The 20,337-nt window shown below is 37.2% G+C and overlaps 2 protein-coding genes across 2 annotated transcripts; one reads left to right on the top strand and one right to left on the bottom strand.

Annotated features, from left to right (window-relative positions):
* Positions 1-12,945: 12,945 nt before the first annotated feature.
* On the bottom strand, positions 12,946-13,797 carry LOC143613524 (uncharacterized). The gene has a single exon (XM_077087206.1). The coding sequence runs from the start codon at positions 13,795-13,797 to the stop codon at positions 12,946-12,948; it is 852 nt and encodes a 283-aa protein (XP_076943321.1).
* Positions 13,798-14,297: 500 nt separating this feature from the next.
* LOC143613521 (cation/calcium exchanger 5-like) lies at positions 14,298-19,050 on the top strand. The gene is made up of 3 exons (XM_077087205.1): positions 14,298-14,697; positions 14,810-15,294; positions 18,145-19,050. The coding sequence occupies exons 1-3, from the start codon at positions 14,346-14,348 to the stop codon at positions 18,907-18,909; spliced, it is 1,602 nt and encodes a 533-aa protein (XP_076943320.1). The 5' UTR covers positions 14,298-14,345; the 3' UTR covers positions 18,910-19,050.
* The last annotated feature ends 1,287 nt before the right edge of the window (positions 19,051-20,337 follow it).

Genomic DNA, 20,337 nt, shown 5'->3' with positions numbered 1-20,337 from the left:
TGAATCAATTAAATATATTAAACTTCCTTTGATTTCCGCGCTGCAAGGTAGGATTTCGTATAAAGGAACTAAGTCATAATTAATTAGGTGACCGTAATGAAACTTGATTTTTAATACTAGTGTGCGTTAAAATTTATTAGAAACCCATATGTGTCTCTTGAGAAGGGTCAGGGGTCTTGTTCGGCTTTTCTTTTAAGTGTCTATTTTTACGATCCCAGTCCATAACTAAATATTTTCCCGGTTAATTAACAACTGAAGTTTAGGGGATTCTAGCCTAGGTAGTTTTCTCATCATCATCTAATTTAATCAAACTTGTGTTTTCGTTTATTTTACTTGTTTTTCTTAATTAATTTTAATTTAGTATTTTAAACAACCCCCCCCCCCTTTAACAAACAAATAGTCGTGTTAGTATTAGTTGAGTCTAATTAGCTAGTTTACGTAATTTAAAGAGTCTCGTGGGTTCGATATCCGGACTTACTTAGCTGTACTAGAGTCGACAGGTTCACTTGCCGATTAATAGTTTTAGTTAAGTTAAGATTCTAGAATTATTACTTAGTCTCTAGATTAGCGTATTTTTATTAGACTACTTTTAGCACATCATTGAGTCATTAAACGAGATATTATTGCTTAAATGAGTCACTTGACTAAAATTAGCTTTTGTATACTAGTCCTATATAAACAAGGCCATTATAACCATCAAACCTCTTCCCTAAACCCTAATACACTCTATAGCAGCCGTCATCTTAAATAAAAACCAGATTTTCCCTTCGTTCTTTGTTATTTTCTTCAAGATTGTTCGCATTTTAGTTGACTTTGGTATTTTCTCGGTGTTTGACTCCGTTTCCTCATCAATCTAAGCACTTTCTGGGTAAGTTTTCTTAAATAAAGTTGTTATCCATTGTTCAATGGTCAATAAGCCTCAATCAATTTCTGAGATTGAGGGGAATTGACGGGTCAATTGGACTCTGAACCGTTTAAGGGCATATTGGTCAACAAAGTTAACCAATCGATTTCTATCACTTCTGGTCGGAACTAGATTTCGATCATAAAGACTTTTAGTTCAATCTTGATATTTTGAGTGTACTGACCAAAACCCAACTTTCGAATCGCTGTGCGGATTCTAGTCAGTACCAGCTTACTTATTTACTGAAAATCTCATAACCAGAGTTCTGGATATCCCTTTGGATTGATTCCAGCGGCTATGTTCTCGGTTTTAATTGTAGTTTATTGTCTCTAAGTTTCAGGTTTGTTTGGGTTAACTCAGTCAGCACGTTAAAAGTTCAGTTTCTTATTTTATTCTTATTATCTGGCAAACTCGCCTAAGTAATAAGGTGAGAGATCATTCCCCTCATTATATGTGTATTATTTCATATTTTATAAATTATATATACACAAATATAAAACTTGAATGTTGTGTGTTGATCAGTTAAATGCTAATTGCTTAATTGTTTACTTTATCGCATTCGGAGAGGTCCATCATAATCACATTAAAGTATGATCGTACGCCGTCTTAGTATCCAAAGCCCGATTCTCTAGGCGATGGTCAACTGATACCCTTATTTGTATATGCTTGTCATAGTTGCCAAAGCCCGATTTTCTAAGAAATGGTCAACTGACACAACTATTTGCTCATTGTTTGATTGATTTATACTCACATTATTTTGTTTGCTCATTTATTTATATATTATTATCATATCAAAAAAATTGGTGATTACCTCACTCAATCTCGTGTTGACAAATCTTTTAGGTTGGGATTTATGGTTGGAACTACCCTCTTAGGTCCCATAATCTTTTTTACATTTTCTTTTCCTCATTGGAATGGAAATCTCACCCACCTCATTTATCTTGTTGTCATCACTTTCACAACCACCCATATTTAAGTTTCTCCCCAAACGCATTACATGATACCTAATCTTGTCATTCTTCACAACATGAAGTTGTCTCCTTAAATGAATTGCATGAGTCTTCACCATTTGCTTTATTTCATCTTTACCACCAAAAATCAGATCCAAGTAAAAAGGACAATAATCTTCATCAGTTTCCTTTGACTGTGATTTTCTCATTTTTTTTTCTTGTTTATCCTAATAGCTTTTTGCAATACAGTTTCATTATCAGGATCACTAAGACTATCAATATTATGTAGATCTAAATCATCTAATTCATCTTCTTCTTCTTCACCTTCATCAGATATGTCATCCACAGCTGCTGTAAATAATTCCATATCATGATTTGGCTCCTCAATACTGTCTTCATCCACTAGGAAGTCTGAATCATCTTCAGAACCCTCTGCCTCACCATCAAACCCCTTTACATCTTCATTAGATTCAGACACCCTAACGTTATGTAAATCCATGTCATCTAATTCAACTACATAATCCTCTTTATGTTCATCAGATTCTGAACTATTAAAAGAAGGTGTCATTGTAGCCCCACTTTCTGATTCACCATCTCTTTCCACATTAAAAAACAATTTACCATTGTAGCCTCTTTTACCTCTTCAACTTTTGATACAAGATGTAAATGTTCCACATACACCTCAATCACCTTGTGCACACTAATATATCCTATGAGGTTAAGAGCATCAGTGTCATTGGACAGGGTTCTTAAACCAGAATCCAAGTCCTCTACGGGAATCCTAAAATAGAATTTCTAGTCTTTAACAGCTTCCTCTTCGGCATAACCTAATTCTTGTACCATATCATTGACAATAATCACTAAAAATAGGTCTACATTTACTCGGTCGACAAAGGTAATCATACCCCCCCCCCCCCGACCTATGTAGTTTCTGGAGATTTCCTAAACTCTCCCCAAATGGTGAAATTCATTGGTAAAGTGGCTAGGTTTATCCGCTGAAATCGAATTGTACAGAAAAAACTTAAAATCGTTTATTTGATTAATGCATAAAAGTTAGGGTTTAGGGATTAACATACCGTAGCAAACATTTGGGTCAAAATCAACATCAGCAGTTCGAATATCCCACATTTCCATGTTTTTCTTCACTAAATTGCCTGTTGTTCTTCAATATATTGTTCTTGAATCCGTTTGTTTTGAATGGAATCCTCTGTTCTGTTCGTAATTGGGGTTTAAGATTAATATGTTACTCAAGTAATATCTAAAAAGACAATTATCATAATGTGTAAAAAGACATTTACGGCCCTCACCTGATAAAGAACTAACGACATAGTTGGATGTCGTTAGACGGGAGAATATAATAGGCTAAATATTAAAACTATGAGGACTAAATTGACAAAATTTCAAACTTTAGACTGAATTGGCGAAAGTAGCAAACTACAAGGATGAAAAAGGCCATTAACTCAAAAAACCAATGATTAGAAAATATTAGAGATGGTATGTAATTGGTTCGATAACCTCCTGCTGTATATTCATCACTATATATAATATACAAGAGTAATCTCCTAATTATAGGATGAGATCAAATATTAATGATAATTACAAAGTAAATAATCTTTGTATATAATGATATGATCTATTACACCCCTGCAGTTGAAGCTGGAGGTGACCAAATGCTAAGACTGGTCCTAAAGTCTTCAATGAGAGTGCACGGTAGACCCTTTGTAAAGATGTCGGCAATCTGATAAGAAGAAGAAACATGGAAAACCCGTATGTGACCCCGCTGAACTTGTTCCCGAACAAAGTGAATGTCATGTTCAATAAGTTTCGCACGCTGATGTTGAACCGGGTTCCTAGAGGGATAAACTACACTAACATTATATAGGGGAAATATATCATCGAATTGTAAAAACAATCGAAATAGTCTTTTTTGGTCGGGGACCGGCCACCAGCTCAATAACCTCTACCACTCTTAACAGTAGACTAGATTGTTTTAACGGCTGGTGTAGTTCCAGAAGAGATTTCGCAACCAACATATCTCAGCAACTACATTGGCTACCCCGCGTTATTAAGCTTCGGCACTTGAGCGAGAAATCTTTTTTTGGCACTTTGAGGACCAAGAAATTAGGTTTGTCCCTTAGTATACACAATGCCCGAAAGTAGACAGACGTGTTTCTGGGCAGCAGTTTAGGCAACTAAAGAGGGATTTATGGTTTTGCCCAATGTCAACCCATAATTTATTGTACCATGAATGTAACGAATAATCTGCTTTAGAGCGTCCCAATGACCACTCATTGGAGCATGCATATGCATGAAAATTTGTTGCATGGCATAGTTGATGTCCGGGCGTGTGAACGTAAGATATTGGAGAGCCCTGGCATGCTACGATAAAGAGTGGAATCTTCAAATGGGGTGCCCGATGTGGCGCTCAGTTTTCCGAGGGTGTCCACGGGAGTAGCCACGGGTTTGAAATTTTGCATTCCGACACGTCTAACGATAGCTTGGACATAAATGGTTCAAGAGAGTAACATTTCGTCACTGGTTCTAGAAACCGAAATGCCAAGGAAGTGGCTAAGCGGACCCAAATCTTTCATGGTAAACTCTTGTGCCAAATTCTGCATGAGATGTTCACGAAGGACATCCGAAGGGGTAGTAAGTAGGGTGTCGTCAACATAAAAGTAGAAATGCGGAGTCTGGCCCATGGTTGAGGATGAGCAAAGAACTATCACATCGACTTTGTTGGAAGCCCAATCGTAGTACAAAATCAGTGAATCGTTGATACCAAGCTCGAGGCGCTTTTTTGAGACCGTAAAGGGATTTTTTGAGTAGACAAACATGATCTGGATATTCCCTGTTACGAAACCCCCTCGGTTGGTACATGTGGACCATTTCGTTTAAATTACCATGAAGGAGCACGTTTGTCATGTCCAATTGGTGTACCGACCAAGAACGAGATAACGCAATCGATAAAACGGTGTGAATAGTTGCCGGTTTAACCTCCAGACTAAAAGTCTCCCCACAATCAATCCCAACTTGTTGAGATCGCTCATCACATACAAGTCTCGCTTTATAGTGTTCAATTGTGCCAACAAAATTGAACTTGTGTTTAAACAACTACATGCTACTAATCACATTCATTTGAGGATGACGTGGTACAAGTTCCCAAGTTCCATTTTTAATAAGAGCATTAAACTCATCATTCATGGCGTTACGCCATTCTAGTTAGGACAATGCAAAGGTCGGGTTTTTGGGAATAGGTATAATGGTGTTGGCAGATAAGTTCAAAAATTTCTTAGGTTTCATGATCCCGTCCATTGCCCGAGTACGCATGGTACGAGTGGTGGCTGGTTGTGGAGGGTCTATTGAGATGTGTGACATTCGTCAATTTCGGGTCTTGTTTGTATTCGTTTTTGTATTTGTTTAATATGTAAACTAACCCGATTTGTAAACCAAAGCTTATGTTATAATCAAAATGATGGATTTATGTTACAATATTGTTTCACACTTGTTGGGTCTTGAAAATATCCTATTTTTACTTTTATTTATTTATTATTTATTTATTTATTTTGTTGTTTTGTGTTTTTGTCTTGATCCATTTTGCATGAAAACTCTTGTGTCTCACACCCATATTTGACCACCAACATTACCCTATATATACACCACCTTTCCTCTTCATTTTCCCTTGCTACAACTCCAAAAAAAAAAAAACTCTCTCAAACATCAAAGATTCAAGGTTATCTTCTTCAGTGTTCTTGAAGGTTTTTTGTCTTTCATCTTAATTAGTTTATGTAGCCTTATTAATACTTGTTTATGGTTGTGCAACATATATATAATATACACCCCTTGTTTACCTTTGGTAGTTACTTCTCTAATTCCGGTCGGTGAGGTTTCAGATCTCATAAGGCAAGGCTTCATGGAGGACTTCGTGTCCTTGATATATATACATCTATATAACTTGTTCATACATATTAATCTTGCTTATTTTAGTTTGTTGGTCATGTTTACAAGTTCCATGGTTATGGGTTTTTAAGAGTGTATGCTTCGGTTTAACCGTAAATAGCTCTAAACCGTAAACCGAACTTTGTTAAATAATTTTTTAAACATACTTATTGTTAGATCTAAGTTCCTAAAATCATTTTTACAAATTCTATGGTTATGGGTTTGTAGAATCTTACCTCGGTCTTAACCTGAAACACGATCCGAACCGAAAACCGAACTTTTGTTTAAATACTTTATTGTTAACTTTTGGTTGTAAAACTTAAAGTATTTTTTTTATTTGTACATTATTGTACAAGTTCTTTGTGTTTGGACATGTGGAAACCAAACCGATTCTTACTCGCTTAAGACACATAAGTGTGTGTTTTTTAGCCATCAAGACTTGTATATTTCTTTAAAAATAGTTACAAATTGATTTTTAAATATTTTCTTAAGTACTTGGAAATGTTGGATCCAACTTGATCTCATAACAAAGTTTGGACCGACAAAACCGAACACTCGCTTAACGTGCGTTGTTAGTTCTAAAACAATGGAACTACATACTTGGTTAAGTCTTATTAAATTTTATTGAGTTATCTCATAACATTCAATATTTTGGAAAGTTGACTTTGGGTTTGACCAATTATCAAGACCCGAACCGACAACCCGAACACTCGATAAAAAAAACCGTTTTAGTATCTTTATTCCAAAGGGATTTGCATTCTTGCATTTTACCCACCTTATTACTTAACATAGGTTGAGTAAATATTAAGGTTAGATACTTTAACCCGGTTTCGAGCAAACTTACATTTTTAAAGGGTTATTATTATAAATTCTTAAATAGTTACATTTTAAACCTTGAACTTTAATTATTTACATTTCTCAACATTTATTTTGTTTAAATACCTTCAAAACAACCTTTCTAAATTCAAGACTTCTTTTCTTTTTAGGCATTGTGCGTTAAACTCGTCGTTTCGACAAATCTCCAAATTATCATCTTTCAAGTTTACTACTTGAAGGTGGGTACTTCATACCCCATTTTCCATCTTTTATTTTGGGGGTGACATTTCATACATATTCAACAAAATGCTTTATATTTGAATCTTAAACCACAAACGTAGTTGTATTCTTTACCTAAATAATTGCTCGATTTGGTGTTCTATGCTTATATGCCTGTGTGTTTATCGCTTTTGGTTGGTGGAACTATAAAATCCTAGACTATTTGGCATCCCCTTATAGCAAGGTGTCGTTAACGTAATGCAATTAACGATAACTAAAAATCCTAGACTATTCGGCATCCCCTTATAGCTAGGTGTCGCTAATGTGTTTAGCGATATCTATTTATCCAAATTACCACTTTTATTTATCGTTTCGTATGCAAGTTTTGTGGCTATCATTATATACTAATATGATTAAACTTATGAATTGCTCACCAACCTTTGTGTTGACAAACTTTCTTTTATGAAATGTTGCAGGTTTGCATCTTGATTGATTTATGATTGTGAAGAAAATGATATCAAAGACCTTAGGATATTAGTAAAAATGAACAATATCAAATTTGACATATTTTGTGATATCTTGTTTATGGTTATTTTATGGATAATTGTTATGTGACATTTTCGATGTTGTGAAATGAAATGAGTTTATTAAATACTGTCACTTTAATTAGTGTCATGTGCTTATGGACAATCGTTACACCTCGGCATGTTTCGCCGCCTTTGGTCGGGGTGTGACAAGATGGGTATATTATTAATAGGTGGGTTGGGGATGACATTATTTGTTGAGTGAGATGTAGAGATATTATTAGTGATGGGTGAAAGAGGGGTCGGTGGGGTAGTAGAAATGGATTGGGCTGGAGTATTATATGCGGATGTTGGGCTGGAGGGAATTAGGGAGGGATGTGTGGGCTGGTGATTCGTGGGCTGAGCGGTGAGGGGTTGTATAATGGGCTGAGTAGCTGAATTGGATGAGGATGTTATACTAGGCTGGACAGGAGTGGGATTTGGGTCAATGTGTGCCCGTAAGTGTGGATGGGGTGGTGTGGACAGAAAGTTGTAGGAGGGTATTTGTTTGGTAGGAGTATAGGCATATGGGAATATGGTTTCGTCAAAGACGACGTGTCGGAATATAGTAACTTGGTGGGTTTTTAGATCATAACATTTGTACCCGCGATGGTGAGTTGGGTATCCGAGAAAGACACAAGGGTTGGAACGTTGAGCAAGCTTATGAATGAGAGTGGAGGGATGGGGAGGATAACAAAGTGAGCCAAAGACACTTAGGTGATCGTAGGTGGGTAAGCAATTGTAGAGAAGTTCGGTAGAGCTTTTGAAGTTGTGAGTTTTATTAGGGAGAATATTAATAAGGTAAGTAGCCATTTCTAGTGCATGATGCCAAAAAGTTGGCGGGAGGGAAGCGTGCAAGAGAAATGTTCAGATCAGATTATTAATCGAGCGAATTTTGCGTTCCGCCTTTCCATTTTGAGATGATGTATGAGGGCAAGAAAGGCGAAACATCATGCCATGTTGATTGCAATATTGTTTAATGGAGGAGTTAACATACTCAGTTCCATTATCGCATTGAAAGGTTTTGATTTGTCGTTCAAACTGAGTTTTTATTTGATTAGAGAAAGTGAAAAAAATAGAGAAAACTTGGGATTTTTTGGCAATTGGGTAGGTCCATAAATAGTTGGTGAAAATCGTCTAGAAATATAATATGATAACGATGGCCCCCGATGCTAAGCACGGGTGAGGTCCGAAGGTCACTATAAATTATATCATAAGGTAAATATGTGGAATTAATTGAAGACATAAATGGTAATTTCACATGTTTCCCAAGTACACATGATTAACAAAGTGTCTTATTTAACTTATCAAAAGAAATAATACTAGAATGCTTTAAAGATTGTAATAAGCTCAGCCCAGGATGACTGAGACGCTGATGCCAAAGCTTATGGGAAATAGCTGCAAAAGTTGAAGGTGACGTGTAATGGGTAGACTCCGGTGGAAGAAGCGGATATAGATCACCTGCCACACCCCGTTAAGCAATTTGTGGAAGCGTAAAACGGTAATGTAACAAACACTCCTGGTATCAACCACATTGTTTATAAAGAAGCATTGTTAACTAATTTACAATATATTACATTGTTCTAACTCTTTTAAAAACTAGGGGATACAATCAAAACTAGTCCGTTAACTACTTTACTTCATACTCGCATACTCGCATCAATTTACACGGCCTCGATCACAATCCAAACACGTAGCACATTAGCAATCTACTTCAAGTAACTATACACCTGAAAAGCATGTTGAAAACGGGTTAACTACGAATAGTTGGTGAGTTTCATAAGTTTCAACGAAATCAGTTCTGCGTACCACACAATCATAGTTTGTATGTACGCGCGTATGTAAATATGCATTTACGTTTGCATGTATGTACATCTGTATGTTTGTGTATATATATGTATGTATTTTTGTATGCTTATGATATAAGTATGAAAAACTATGATGAGATCGTGAATGTTCGTTCATGTTACGTGCCTCCGTTTTCCACGTAAAATCAACCATTGGGCCCCCCCTTACACCCACAACAGGTTCCAAGCAACTAAATCAAGCACTACATAGTATGTATGTATATATATATATAGTACTTCTCACACACAATCAATCACTGTGGCCCCCTTCCACCCACAATATGTATATTCACAGTATATTCTTGGCATTCATGCCATAATCAAGTTAGTTTGATTAGTTGCAGCAGAACCTGGCTCATCGGCCATACTCAACTTAGTTTGTTTAGTTGCAACAGAACTTGGCTCATAGGTCGTACTCAACTTAGTTTATTAAAATGCAGCAGAACTTGGCATTCCAGCCATACTCAATTTAATATGTTTAGTTGCAGCAGAACTTGGCTCATAGGCCATACTCAACTTAGTTTGTTACTATTGTGGCCCCCCTTTCCGCCCACAATAACCTCGTGCCCTCCACTGCCCATGTTTTTCTCATGGCCGTCATAGACCACGTTATCCCCATGGCCATTATAGACCACGTTATTCCCATGGCCTTCACAGACCACATTATACCCATGGCCTTCACAAACTACGTTATTTCCTAATTTGTTATGTTTAACATTACATAGCGTGTTTGTATAAACATATAGTCACGTGTAATTTCATAATGTTTTGGCATTCGTACTATCTCCATCTAATTTATCAATCAACATACTATTCACCTTTCATCAGCTCGTAGTCAATCATTATGTTTGTGGGGACTTTTCGTACATAAACATTTAGATCATTCATATCTTGAACCGTTTTCATATAGATAAACGTATATAAACATGTTTTTCACCCCAAAAGTTCGTAAATAGTTTGAAAAGAGGGGTCATGAAACGCAAGGTTTAGTAGGTACTCAGTGCGATGTCAACTCGGGGTTCGTTTCCCTTGCTATCACTTAGTCTACATAGTCAATATTATAATAATATTAATATTTTAATATTATTATAATCTCCATAATAAACTAGGCTGTATATCTAGTCTGGGTATAGCTGTCACGCCTAGAGCATGCCTATAGGCTTAGATTATGACGTTGTTCAATGCCTTGTGCTTAAAACCAAACTTGGCTCAGTTTCCCCGTTTCACGTGCCGGGCCAAGTTGCTCGTTTCGTCGTATGGAAAACAGGTATGACCATATAAACTCGGGTAAATGTGTTGGCTGATAAAATGATTAAATTTATAAAGAGAAATCACATATTAGATGTCTGGATTCGATACGGGGCTCATTTCCGTTTATTCAGTCTGGTTTGGAGAAACACGCGCATACTCCATCCGAATTTTCCGAATTTCTCACAAAAAGTCCGGTTTTACTCAATTAACCCGAAAATATGCTTTTTGATCTCTCTTGATGTTCTGATATTCCAACAGATTCGTTAATCGCACACCTGTGGGTTTTTATCAGAAATGAATTTGTTTAACATTCGAATTAGCACAATTAATTATTTGTTTATTCTTAAGTTATGAAAATTTATAAACTTATCAAATAAAATATGTAGATTTTTATAAAAATATTTCTGGAATTATTTACTGATTTATTAATTTATGACAGTTCATTTTATATGCTATATTTAACTCGTAAATTATCCGTTTATACCAAACGATTTCCGAAAATTCCAATAAAATTCCTAAGTGATCCAAATACCTCCCAAGCAACCTTTAAAATTCCCAGAACCTAAAAATCTTGCCAAGTTACCTTTTCGAGCCGAAAACAACTTTAAAAACTCGAATAAACGCAAATCCAGAAAATATAGCTAGAGTTCTCCAAATGACCCAAATTTTATATGTGATCATATTATTTCATACCTGATTTCTCCAAAAAAAATTTCATAATATTTGAAGCATTTTAAGTATTTTTCCCGAATAAACATCCCCAAACGGTAATAAATTCGCCAAATATTCTCAGATGCTCGAAACATTACCAAATTTGGACAGGGACTCATTCATATAGTCCCTGATGTCTCTGAAAAATTTTAGTAGCTAACAACAAGAGCATATTAATCTAATCCCAAACAACCCCTAAACGAGTAATTTGGCAATACCTTTGCGGTTTTTGTTCATTTTCGCTCTTTTACTCAATTTTCCAGGTCCTTGGTCTTCTAAGTAATATAACTACAGGTCCTGTATCACAAAACCAAGTATGTATCATCAAAAGATTAGCCTTGAAACTTAGGGTTTCGGCTAGGGCTTTAAACCGAACTTTTGAACCGTAAAAACGCGATTCAAACCCCTTAATCCGTGTTTATGGCAAAAAAAAAAACTTAACAAACCAAGTTCCTGACCATGTGTATGATCAAAATATATTTTTTGGCCATTTTTAGGGTTTTTGCATGGTTAGAAGTAATTTTTGGTAATCAAACTATGTTTCTATGCAATTAAACATGATTAAACAAGTTAAAATTTGATTAAAATGATGAGTTTACCTAGGGTTTTGGCTGAATTTTTGGAAGAACAGCAGAAGTAGCTTCAAGTAAGGTATCTTTATCATTTTAGAATGGTTTAGAATGTTTAATGTGTTAAAATATATAAAAGCGGTAGAAAGTCCAAGTTGGCGGACGGACCCCAAGTCCAAGTTTATTTTGGGTCATAGCGGACGGACCCCATTTTGGCCCATTTGCTTGCATGCCTGAATGTGAAATTCCGAGTCCAAGTTTATTTTGGGTTTGGTTTTTGGCAAGAAAAATTTGTCGGGTACGACAAATAGTGCGAAAATGAGAGTTTTTCGGCCATTTCTGTGTAAATTTAGAAAATCATACCATTTGTTTGTGAAAATACAAAATATTTTCACGGATTGCTTAAAACATCCCAAATAAGTGTTTTATAAGTCTTTTTCGGCTTAACGGATGATACAATGTTTGTTTTGGAATTAACTTTTGCGTTTAAAGTCATAGCGGGTAGTTAAACGAGTATCTTTTCGTTTAACTTGTTTGCTATTGTACTAAAGCCGTAATATCAATATGTTTTCTTATAATAAATGTGTATCACTTATAGATGCCCCCTTGGGATATCTGGATCATAACCAGACCTTTTTGGTTATTCATCCTTTCGTTACGCAATAAGCGATTAATCGCTTATTCGATATGCGAATACTAAGGCGTACCCGATTTTGTCATGAATGTCACATCACCGCTGCTGTTGCATCGAAGGATAGGGATCAAGGTCTTGAAATCCTTCACAAGAAAATCAAAGGGGTCAAATTCGATTGAAACCCAACTATCAGTGGTTAATCGACCGACGGAAATAAGGTTCTGAATTAATTTAGGAGCATAAAGAACATTATTTAATTTTAAAGGTGGGCATGGTGGAGGGAGGGTTTGGTGTCCTTGTCCATTAACCAGAATAGTCGTACCATCTCCAACAATAACGTTATGTAAAATGCTATTATTAAAAAAAGATTTAAAGTTACTCGGATTGTTTGTTATGTGAGTTGTTGCTACGGTGTCCATGTGCCATTGTTCGGGTGGGCTAAGTGACATGGTGTAGAGGGTCTGCTCAATATTAGCCGGAGTGTAGGTAGTGTTGTAGGCATGGGCAGGTCTTGGGCCAAGTAGTCCATTTCCATTGCCATTGGGCTAGGGGCTGATTGATGAGAGCATGGTGGAGTGGGCCATGATGGTTGATAGAATGAAGTGTAATTGTTTGTAACCAGGCCCAGTAGTGTAATTGTTGTTGTAAGATGGATGACCAGAACCCCTTCCACGTCCCCATTGTTGTCGTCCGCACCCACGACCCCGCGAACGACCACGACCAAGACTCCTTTCTGCATTAGGATCGGATCGAGTGTCGGATGTTTGATCTAGTTTGGCAATTGTAGTATACGCTGCTGAAGCGTACGCGACTGCCATGTGCGATTTCTGAGTTTCTTCTTGAACAAGTTTCCCCCGAGCGACATAGAAACTAGGTAATGGTTCGGATTGTTGCAGTACCATAGCAATACCTTCAAATTGTTCATTGAGCCCGGTAATGAGTTGTAAAACCATGTCATCGGAGGTAACTGGAGCATTGACATTAGCGAGTTGGTCGATAAGGGACTTGATTTCTCGACAGTATGCATGCATGCTGGGGAAATTGTCAAGACGAGCATTTGCAAATGCATTTTTAAGATAAACCGCACGAGAAGCCTTATTATCTTTGAAAATACTACCGAGCGATGTCCAGGCATCAAAGGCAGTGGTGCTAGTTTGAAGAATAGTGTTTAACAAATCGGTTGAGATTGTGCCATAAATCCACTGGAGAACAATGGCGTCAATCCGCTCCCATGAGTCAATAGGAGACGGTTTGATAGTTTTCGGGTCCGCGGTGTCTTCAGTGTAAGAAGAGGTAACAGGCGGTGGCGTTTTAGTAGTTAGATGGTTGTAGACTATAAAAGCTTTGCAATGGATGCGGAAGAGTTCGGACCAAGAAGCGTATTGGCCGGACTTCATCTCTAAAGTGATGGGAATGAAGTTTCGGATATTGGTTACGGTTACGGCGGGGTGTAGAGTCCATAATGAAAAGAGAGACGAAGATGGATGGAATTTGTGTGTACGATAATTACAAAGTAAATAATCTTTGCTATATAAAGATACAATCTATTAGCAAATAAATGGAGTGTGCTTAACTAACTCTTCCCATTACACATGAATCATGTGTTTGTTAGATATTTCGTTATTTATTTAAAAAATCACCGTCTATATGAGAATGAAGTGACGCGTTAATTAACAAAACCACTCGATACTATAATCTCTAAAAAATTTAACATTGAAATATTTTTAATCTCATTAAACTTTACTTAAAACGGCGATAAACATTAGTTCCAATAATTTTAAATATCGATTATATTTATTTAAATATTCATTTAGATTTAGACAAAAAAACAAACAAACAAAAACGCGTATACAATTATTACAAGAACCAACACTGGAGTAGATCACTAATAACTCCAAAGTCCGATCACCGGAACAATAATAACAACCACCACATTGGTAATGGCATGGCCTCCACCACCGCCACCTCCTTCCTCCTCCTCACCACCCTAATCTCATTCTCCCTCCTTCACTTCCCCAACCACACTCACCACCGCCGATCCCTCCTCACCACCACAAACTGCTCACTCTTCAACCCCAATCACAATAACAATAATATCATCAACTACTTGTCCATCCACCAGTGCCACTTCCACCAACACAAACCACTATCCATCATACTCCTCACCCTCACCCTCCTCCTCCACTTCTACATCCTCGTCACCACCGCCCAATCCCACTTCTCCACCATCGTCACCAACCTCTCCCACCACCTCAACTTAACCCCGTCCATGGGCGCCGTTACCCTTCTTGCCCTCGGTAAGCTAATATTATTAGAGAATATTAATTAATATTATTATATTGTTACCCAGATTGTATTTGATTATGTTTCCTTGATTAATAATACACGGGGGTTTTCATTATTCTACAGGTAACGGTGCCCCGGATGTGTTCGCCTCTATCTCTGCCGTCGGCGCTGGCAACGCCCGAACCGGCTTCGGCGCAATCCTGTCGGCAGGGACCTTTGTGTCGGCGCTGGTGGTCGGGTTTGTGGCGATCTACGCCGCGCCCTTCGCGGTGTCGCCTGCGATGTTTGTGAGGGATGTGCTGTTTTATTTAACGGCGGGGTTGTTTCTGTTTTATGTCTATTTGAGTGGGGAGATTTATTTGTGGCAGGCCGTTGGGTTTGTGGCGTTTTATGTGTTTTTTGTCGGGTTTGTGTTTTGGATGGATTTGAAGGTGGAGATTGGTGGGAAGGTGAAGCGCGGAGGGAGTCAAGTTGTTGAGGATTATAAAGTTTTGATCGAGGATAATGGAAGTGATTTGATGGATTTTAATAAACAGCAAACTGGCAGTGGTTTGATGGATTTTAATAAACAGCAGACGGGATCTGGCATTCGACAAGCTTTTGACAAGGTATGCTTTGATGCTAGTTAGTGGTTCTGTACTTGCATTAATGTCTCCTATTGCATAGTTCCTCTGATTTTGTGTTTGAACACTAAACTCGTTCCTTGAGGATGACTGAATTATAGAACTACATGCTGCAATACTTGAGGGATTAGGATTAGGAAATAGGAACACGATAAAAATGTAGAGTTGGCTGATGATATCATGATAGGAAAGCTTTTTGATGCCATGTGATAGGAAATCAGAGTAGATAACGAATAGAGATTTGAAATCAAATTTAACGGGTAGAAACAGATAAGCTACGGGGGGGTCGATACTCAATAGAGATACAGAAACACCGCTTGATCAATCGATAGGGCAGCCCACGGCTAATACTGGATACAGATTCGCTTCACCAGTAGCATTAACAATAGAATCCATAGAACACTATTCAAATTGCCAAATTTGAATTAGCAATGGGGGGTCTGGTTACTCACTTAAGAGAGAAAACACAGAACTAAATTTTATCTTAAACACACCATCTTCTTTCATGTTCAATGTGGGTTTACATGACCGAAACTGCTCTAAAAATGGGCTAACTACCCTTGACCACTACTAATAAAAGACCAAATTTAAATGCAGAAAACAAACAATAAACATGAGAAAATAGATTGTTGAATTGATAACAAAAATAGAAATAAAACATGGGATGTTTTAGTTTTCATGCTGCACGTGGTTGTGGCATTTGAAATCCAAGACTTCATTTTGCATGGAAATTGACATCACCCCATATACTATAATATACCCTTGGAAGGTCTGATGAAATGCTAAGGCTTGGTATTATTGTCGCTAACCATGGGACTGAATGTATAACACCATGGATGTTGTTGGTTCCTTGATTAGAAACGTTAAAGCAACAAAATTTATGATTTGTGTTATAGTGGGCCACTGTTAAGTGCATAGACTGATCGTGCTTACTGTTTAGGTCCGACAAGCTAGGTGGGTTTGGGTTAAGCAAATTGAGTTCAGGTCAATGCAGACTGGTTTAAAAAAGTATTTATTTGCTTCTGGTCGAAACAGGTTTTGGCCAAAATGGAGTCGGGTTTAGAAAAAAGTACCAAAGTTTTTTGTTTAAATAATTTTAAAAAAATGAGTAGTTTGTACAAAACAGTGTGGTTGTCCAGTCAATACCTGTGACATGTCACATGCCTCAAGTTCTTTCTTTTTTTTTTTGTGAATGGTGACGAAATATTATTCATAAATAGATGGACCTAGCAAGTTGCTAGAGGCACCATACATAACACCAAGTTTTGTTACATAGTACAATTACAACAACAAAAGATAACCAAATTTCAACACCAACTCTCCCCAACGAGACCAGTCTACACTAAGAATTCGATCTGTTCTTGATCAACCAACTCTTCTTCTTCCTCTTCACAACAAACGCAAATCCGTGAAGTCATGTTTAAACCCCTTTTTCCAAAGCATCCTTTGTTGATAATTTTCTCAAAGCTGCTCTCAACCCAAGAAAGTTGACCTTTTCTGGGACCCAATTTGGCCAAGAATGTATGCATCCTATCTCTTATATCTTGAACTGAACGCCCTCCTGGTGGAGATCAAGATGCACATCATCACATTCTAGTTCCTAAACAACCTACCTCACAGAAAATATCTTTATAACTGTATATGTTTATGTTGTTCTTCAACTCTTTCAATTGATATGATTTGTATGTTTCCGGATTTCATTGAGACCGTGTTCATTAAACCAGTTGAACCCGTGAACCGGTCACTCTTTGCTCAGATTGTGGATGGAACGCTCAATCTCCTTCCATGGTTAGTGCAATGTTTAGTAGTTGACAGAGATAATACTGATGGAAAATCAAAATACTATACATTGGTGGGCGTGCAGGTGGTGCCAGTGACGGCGGTGGGGGAGTGTTGGTGTTGTTAGTTGCTGCTTGGTGGAGTGTCGTGGTGGCGCTGGCAGTGAGCACGTTGGTGGCAGTGGTGGTGGCGGGGCCGGCAAGAAGTAGGTGAAGACAAACAATGCTTATGGATGGTGCCAATCGATTTGGCCCCTTTTAAAAGTTAGTTTTATAATTGCCCGTTTGGACCCGTTGACTAATTTGTGTAGACCCACTTTGACCCATTGACTAATTTAAGGTGACTAGTTTAACCCATTGACTAATATAAGGTGACCCAAATGAACCCATATACAATTTAGTTTTGCCCAAATTAACCGATTTTTGAACAATGGGTCATGATTGCACCTATAATCGTGTTGTATGCTTCTATGGTTCTACTTGATAATATAAATCCCGAATTTTGCTACTAGGTCTGCAAATAGCCATTGTGAACCTTTAATAAGCTCTTATTCAGCCTATTAAGGTGTATGAATTAATTTGCTAAATTGTTTGATAAAGTGATAATTGAAGTACACACGGGACAAGATACTTACAATCGACCACAGCTACTTCTATATTATATGGACTGAGGCCTCATCATCGACGCTGTCCTGATATACTTGTACACACATATATATACTATGCACCCATATACACACACATCCATTTATACTTGGATTCATTTACTTTTCGGACAATTGTACATATATGCATGAGTGTCTAAATATGTAGGTAGATACATAAGCATACGTATGGATACATATATTTATAGATAGAAACATATTCACATGGGTGCTTGTATGTTTTTATATGTATTAGATGCCCGAATACATATCTATGTATCAACACACATGGAGAATGTATACATACGCAGACATGTTTAGTACATTACATATATTTAAATATGCATACATGTGTGGTTTTTCGGTGCATACATATAAAAGCTAATCACTATATTTTTCTTTCTTTTTATCAGATATCAAAAACTTGGGAAGTACCAGTCTCGATAATGTTGAAGCTCACGGTCCCACAATCATCACCATCCGAGTGGAACCGATTTTATCGATCAGCCAATATCGCCTTATGCCCGATTCTTCTTATGTACTCGTGCAAATCATTTATCCCTCTAAATCACCCCATTGTTTTTCTTCTTCCAAACATCCATATTCCTCTATGGTTACTAATTCTATTTGCCAGCTCATCATTTGCACTCGTCCATTATGCACTCGAAAAAAACCCCCCAAAAACTGAGCAAATGCCAGTCGTCCTTATAGGGTTTATTATGAGTGTTTTCTGGATCTCCACAATGGCAGGAGAGCTTTTAAACTGTCTTGCAGCACTCGGGTCACTTCTCGATGTACCACCGTCACTGCTCGGGTTAACCGTGCTAGCTTGGGGGAACTCGGTGGGTGACCTTGTTGCTGATGTGGCGGTGGCTAAAGCGGGTCAACCGGCTATGGCCATGGCTGGGTGCTTTGCTGGACCCATGTTTAACATGCTGTTTGGGCTTGGGACCGCTTTGGTTATACAAACAGCTCATGTTTACCCGGAAGCTTATGAGCTGCACTTTCATGTGAGTATTGTGGTGGCGTTTGTGTTCTTGATTTTGAGCTTGATGGGAACATTGTTGGTTGTAACATGGTGCAGATTCCGTGTGCCTAGATTTTGGGGGTTTTGTCTTGTGGGTTTGTATGTGTTCTTCATTGTATTAAGCCTAATAATTGCAAAGCTCCAGTTCTGATTGTTAGGTCTTATTCTTGTTAAACGCGTGGTTGATCGCATATTATTTAAAATTGTTGCAAGTTAGTTTGTGTTGTATTCGGCTAGTTCGCCTGATGGCTGACTTGAGAAAATATATACACACATATTTACAATACATTGGATTTGGTGTTATCTTGAGCTACTTTGGTTGTTTCTACTTTGATAGAACCGACTTAACCGCCTAAACCTATAAGCAACTTAGCAGGTTTGAGATTTGTATAGTTCAGTTTTGGCGGTTAACTGTCCAACTTATGGTTGTGGCTGGCTTTTTGACCTTTTCTATTTGTTATTTCTCATTTTTGGAATACACAATTATGTATGCGTATTATATTCATAAACCAAATTCTCATACAAACTAACAATTTTGACTAAAAACCGTGGCTAGCGGCTCGATTTAGATTTATTGTACAAATTACCAGGATATCACAAGTGATCTATTTGCCTGGGCCTGGAACGGTTTGGCTCTAGAAATGATTAATATTTGTTGTGTGCTGTATTCCTACACCATTTGATTTGAGGCATTCTATAAACCTTATTCCTCTGGATGTTTGCCTTCATTGTTTTGATTCTTGCATTTTATAAAACTGATCCTCTATGTGTTTGTTTTAATTGTTTTGTTTTTCCTTCCCAAAAAATAATAGAGAAATTTCATATATACCCCTTCTTAACTTTTTTATTATCACAACCAAATTATTAAACGCCAAATATTACCTTTGAAAGTAATCAAATTATCTTATTTACTCATTTTGAATTATTATTATATGATTTTACCCTTGTTTTGTTAACTTAATTAGTCATAAAATTAATTAATTGATCTTTTGATTTCTTCAAAATGAAAGATGCTTATGTTGTGGCTCTCTCAATTCTAGAATGGCTCATGTTTCTTCAAAAATGATTTCCACAAGTTTCCTCATTCATCATAAGAAATGGCTTAAAAATGCTTATGCTGCGGATTCATCATCAACTGATGTTCAAAATCTAACATTACAAGCTCGGATCCTAAGCTCTCATTGAACTTATGGCATCATACGAGACTCGATTTGATTCCTTGAGCATGGGATTTCCTTTCAAACTATTCAGTAACTATCGATGTAGACAACTCTACGCATGGTTCCTCACATGAAATTGTTTAGGTGACGCTAGTGATGGCGGGATGCAATGCGACGGGCAAACTATCAGTCATTGTCTTCAGTCGAATGGAACATTGGGAAATCACAGTGAAAAAAACCAAGGAGAAAATTTTGATATCAGAATTTGGAAAAATTAAAGCAAAAACAAAGGGAAGACCTTTAGAAGACCTGAAAGTTGGCATGTTAAAATTGTCTTATGTTAACAATATTATAAGAGTATATTGATATTTTAAAGTTTGGGTCTGGTATATACAAACGTCTTCCAACAAAGTAAGTAC

Source organism: Bidens hawaiensis, unplaced genomic scaffold (assembly GCF_021521415.1).
Source record: "Bidens hawaiensis isolate Kalapana, Puna unplaced genomic scaffold, B.hawaiensis_p1.1 tig00037693_1, whole genome shotgun sequence".
NCBI classification, from domain to species: domain Eukaryota; kingdom Viridiplantae; phylum Streptophyta; class Magnoliopsida; order Asterales; family Asteraceae; genus Bidens; species Bidens hawaiensis.
This window is presented reverse-complemented; position numbering and strand designations above follow the sequence as displayed.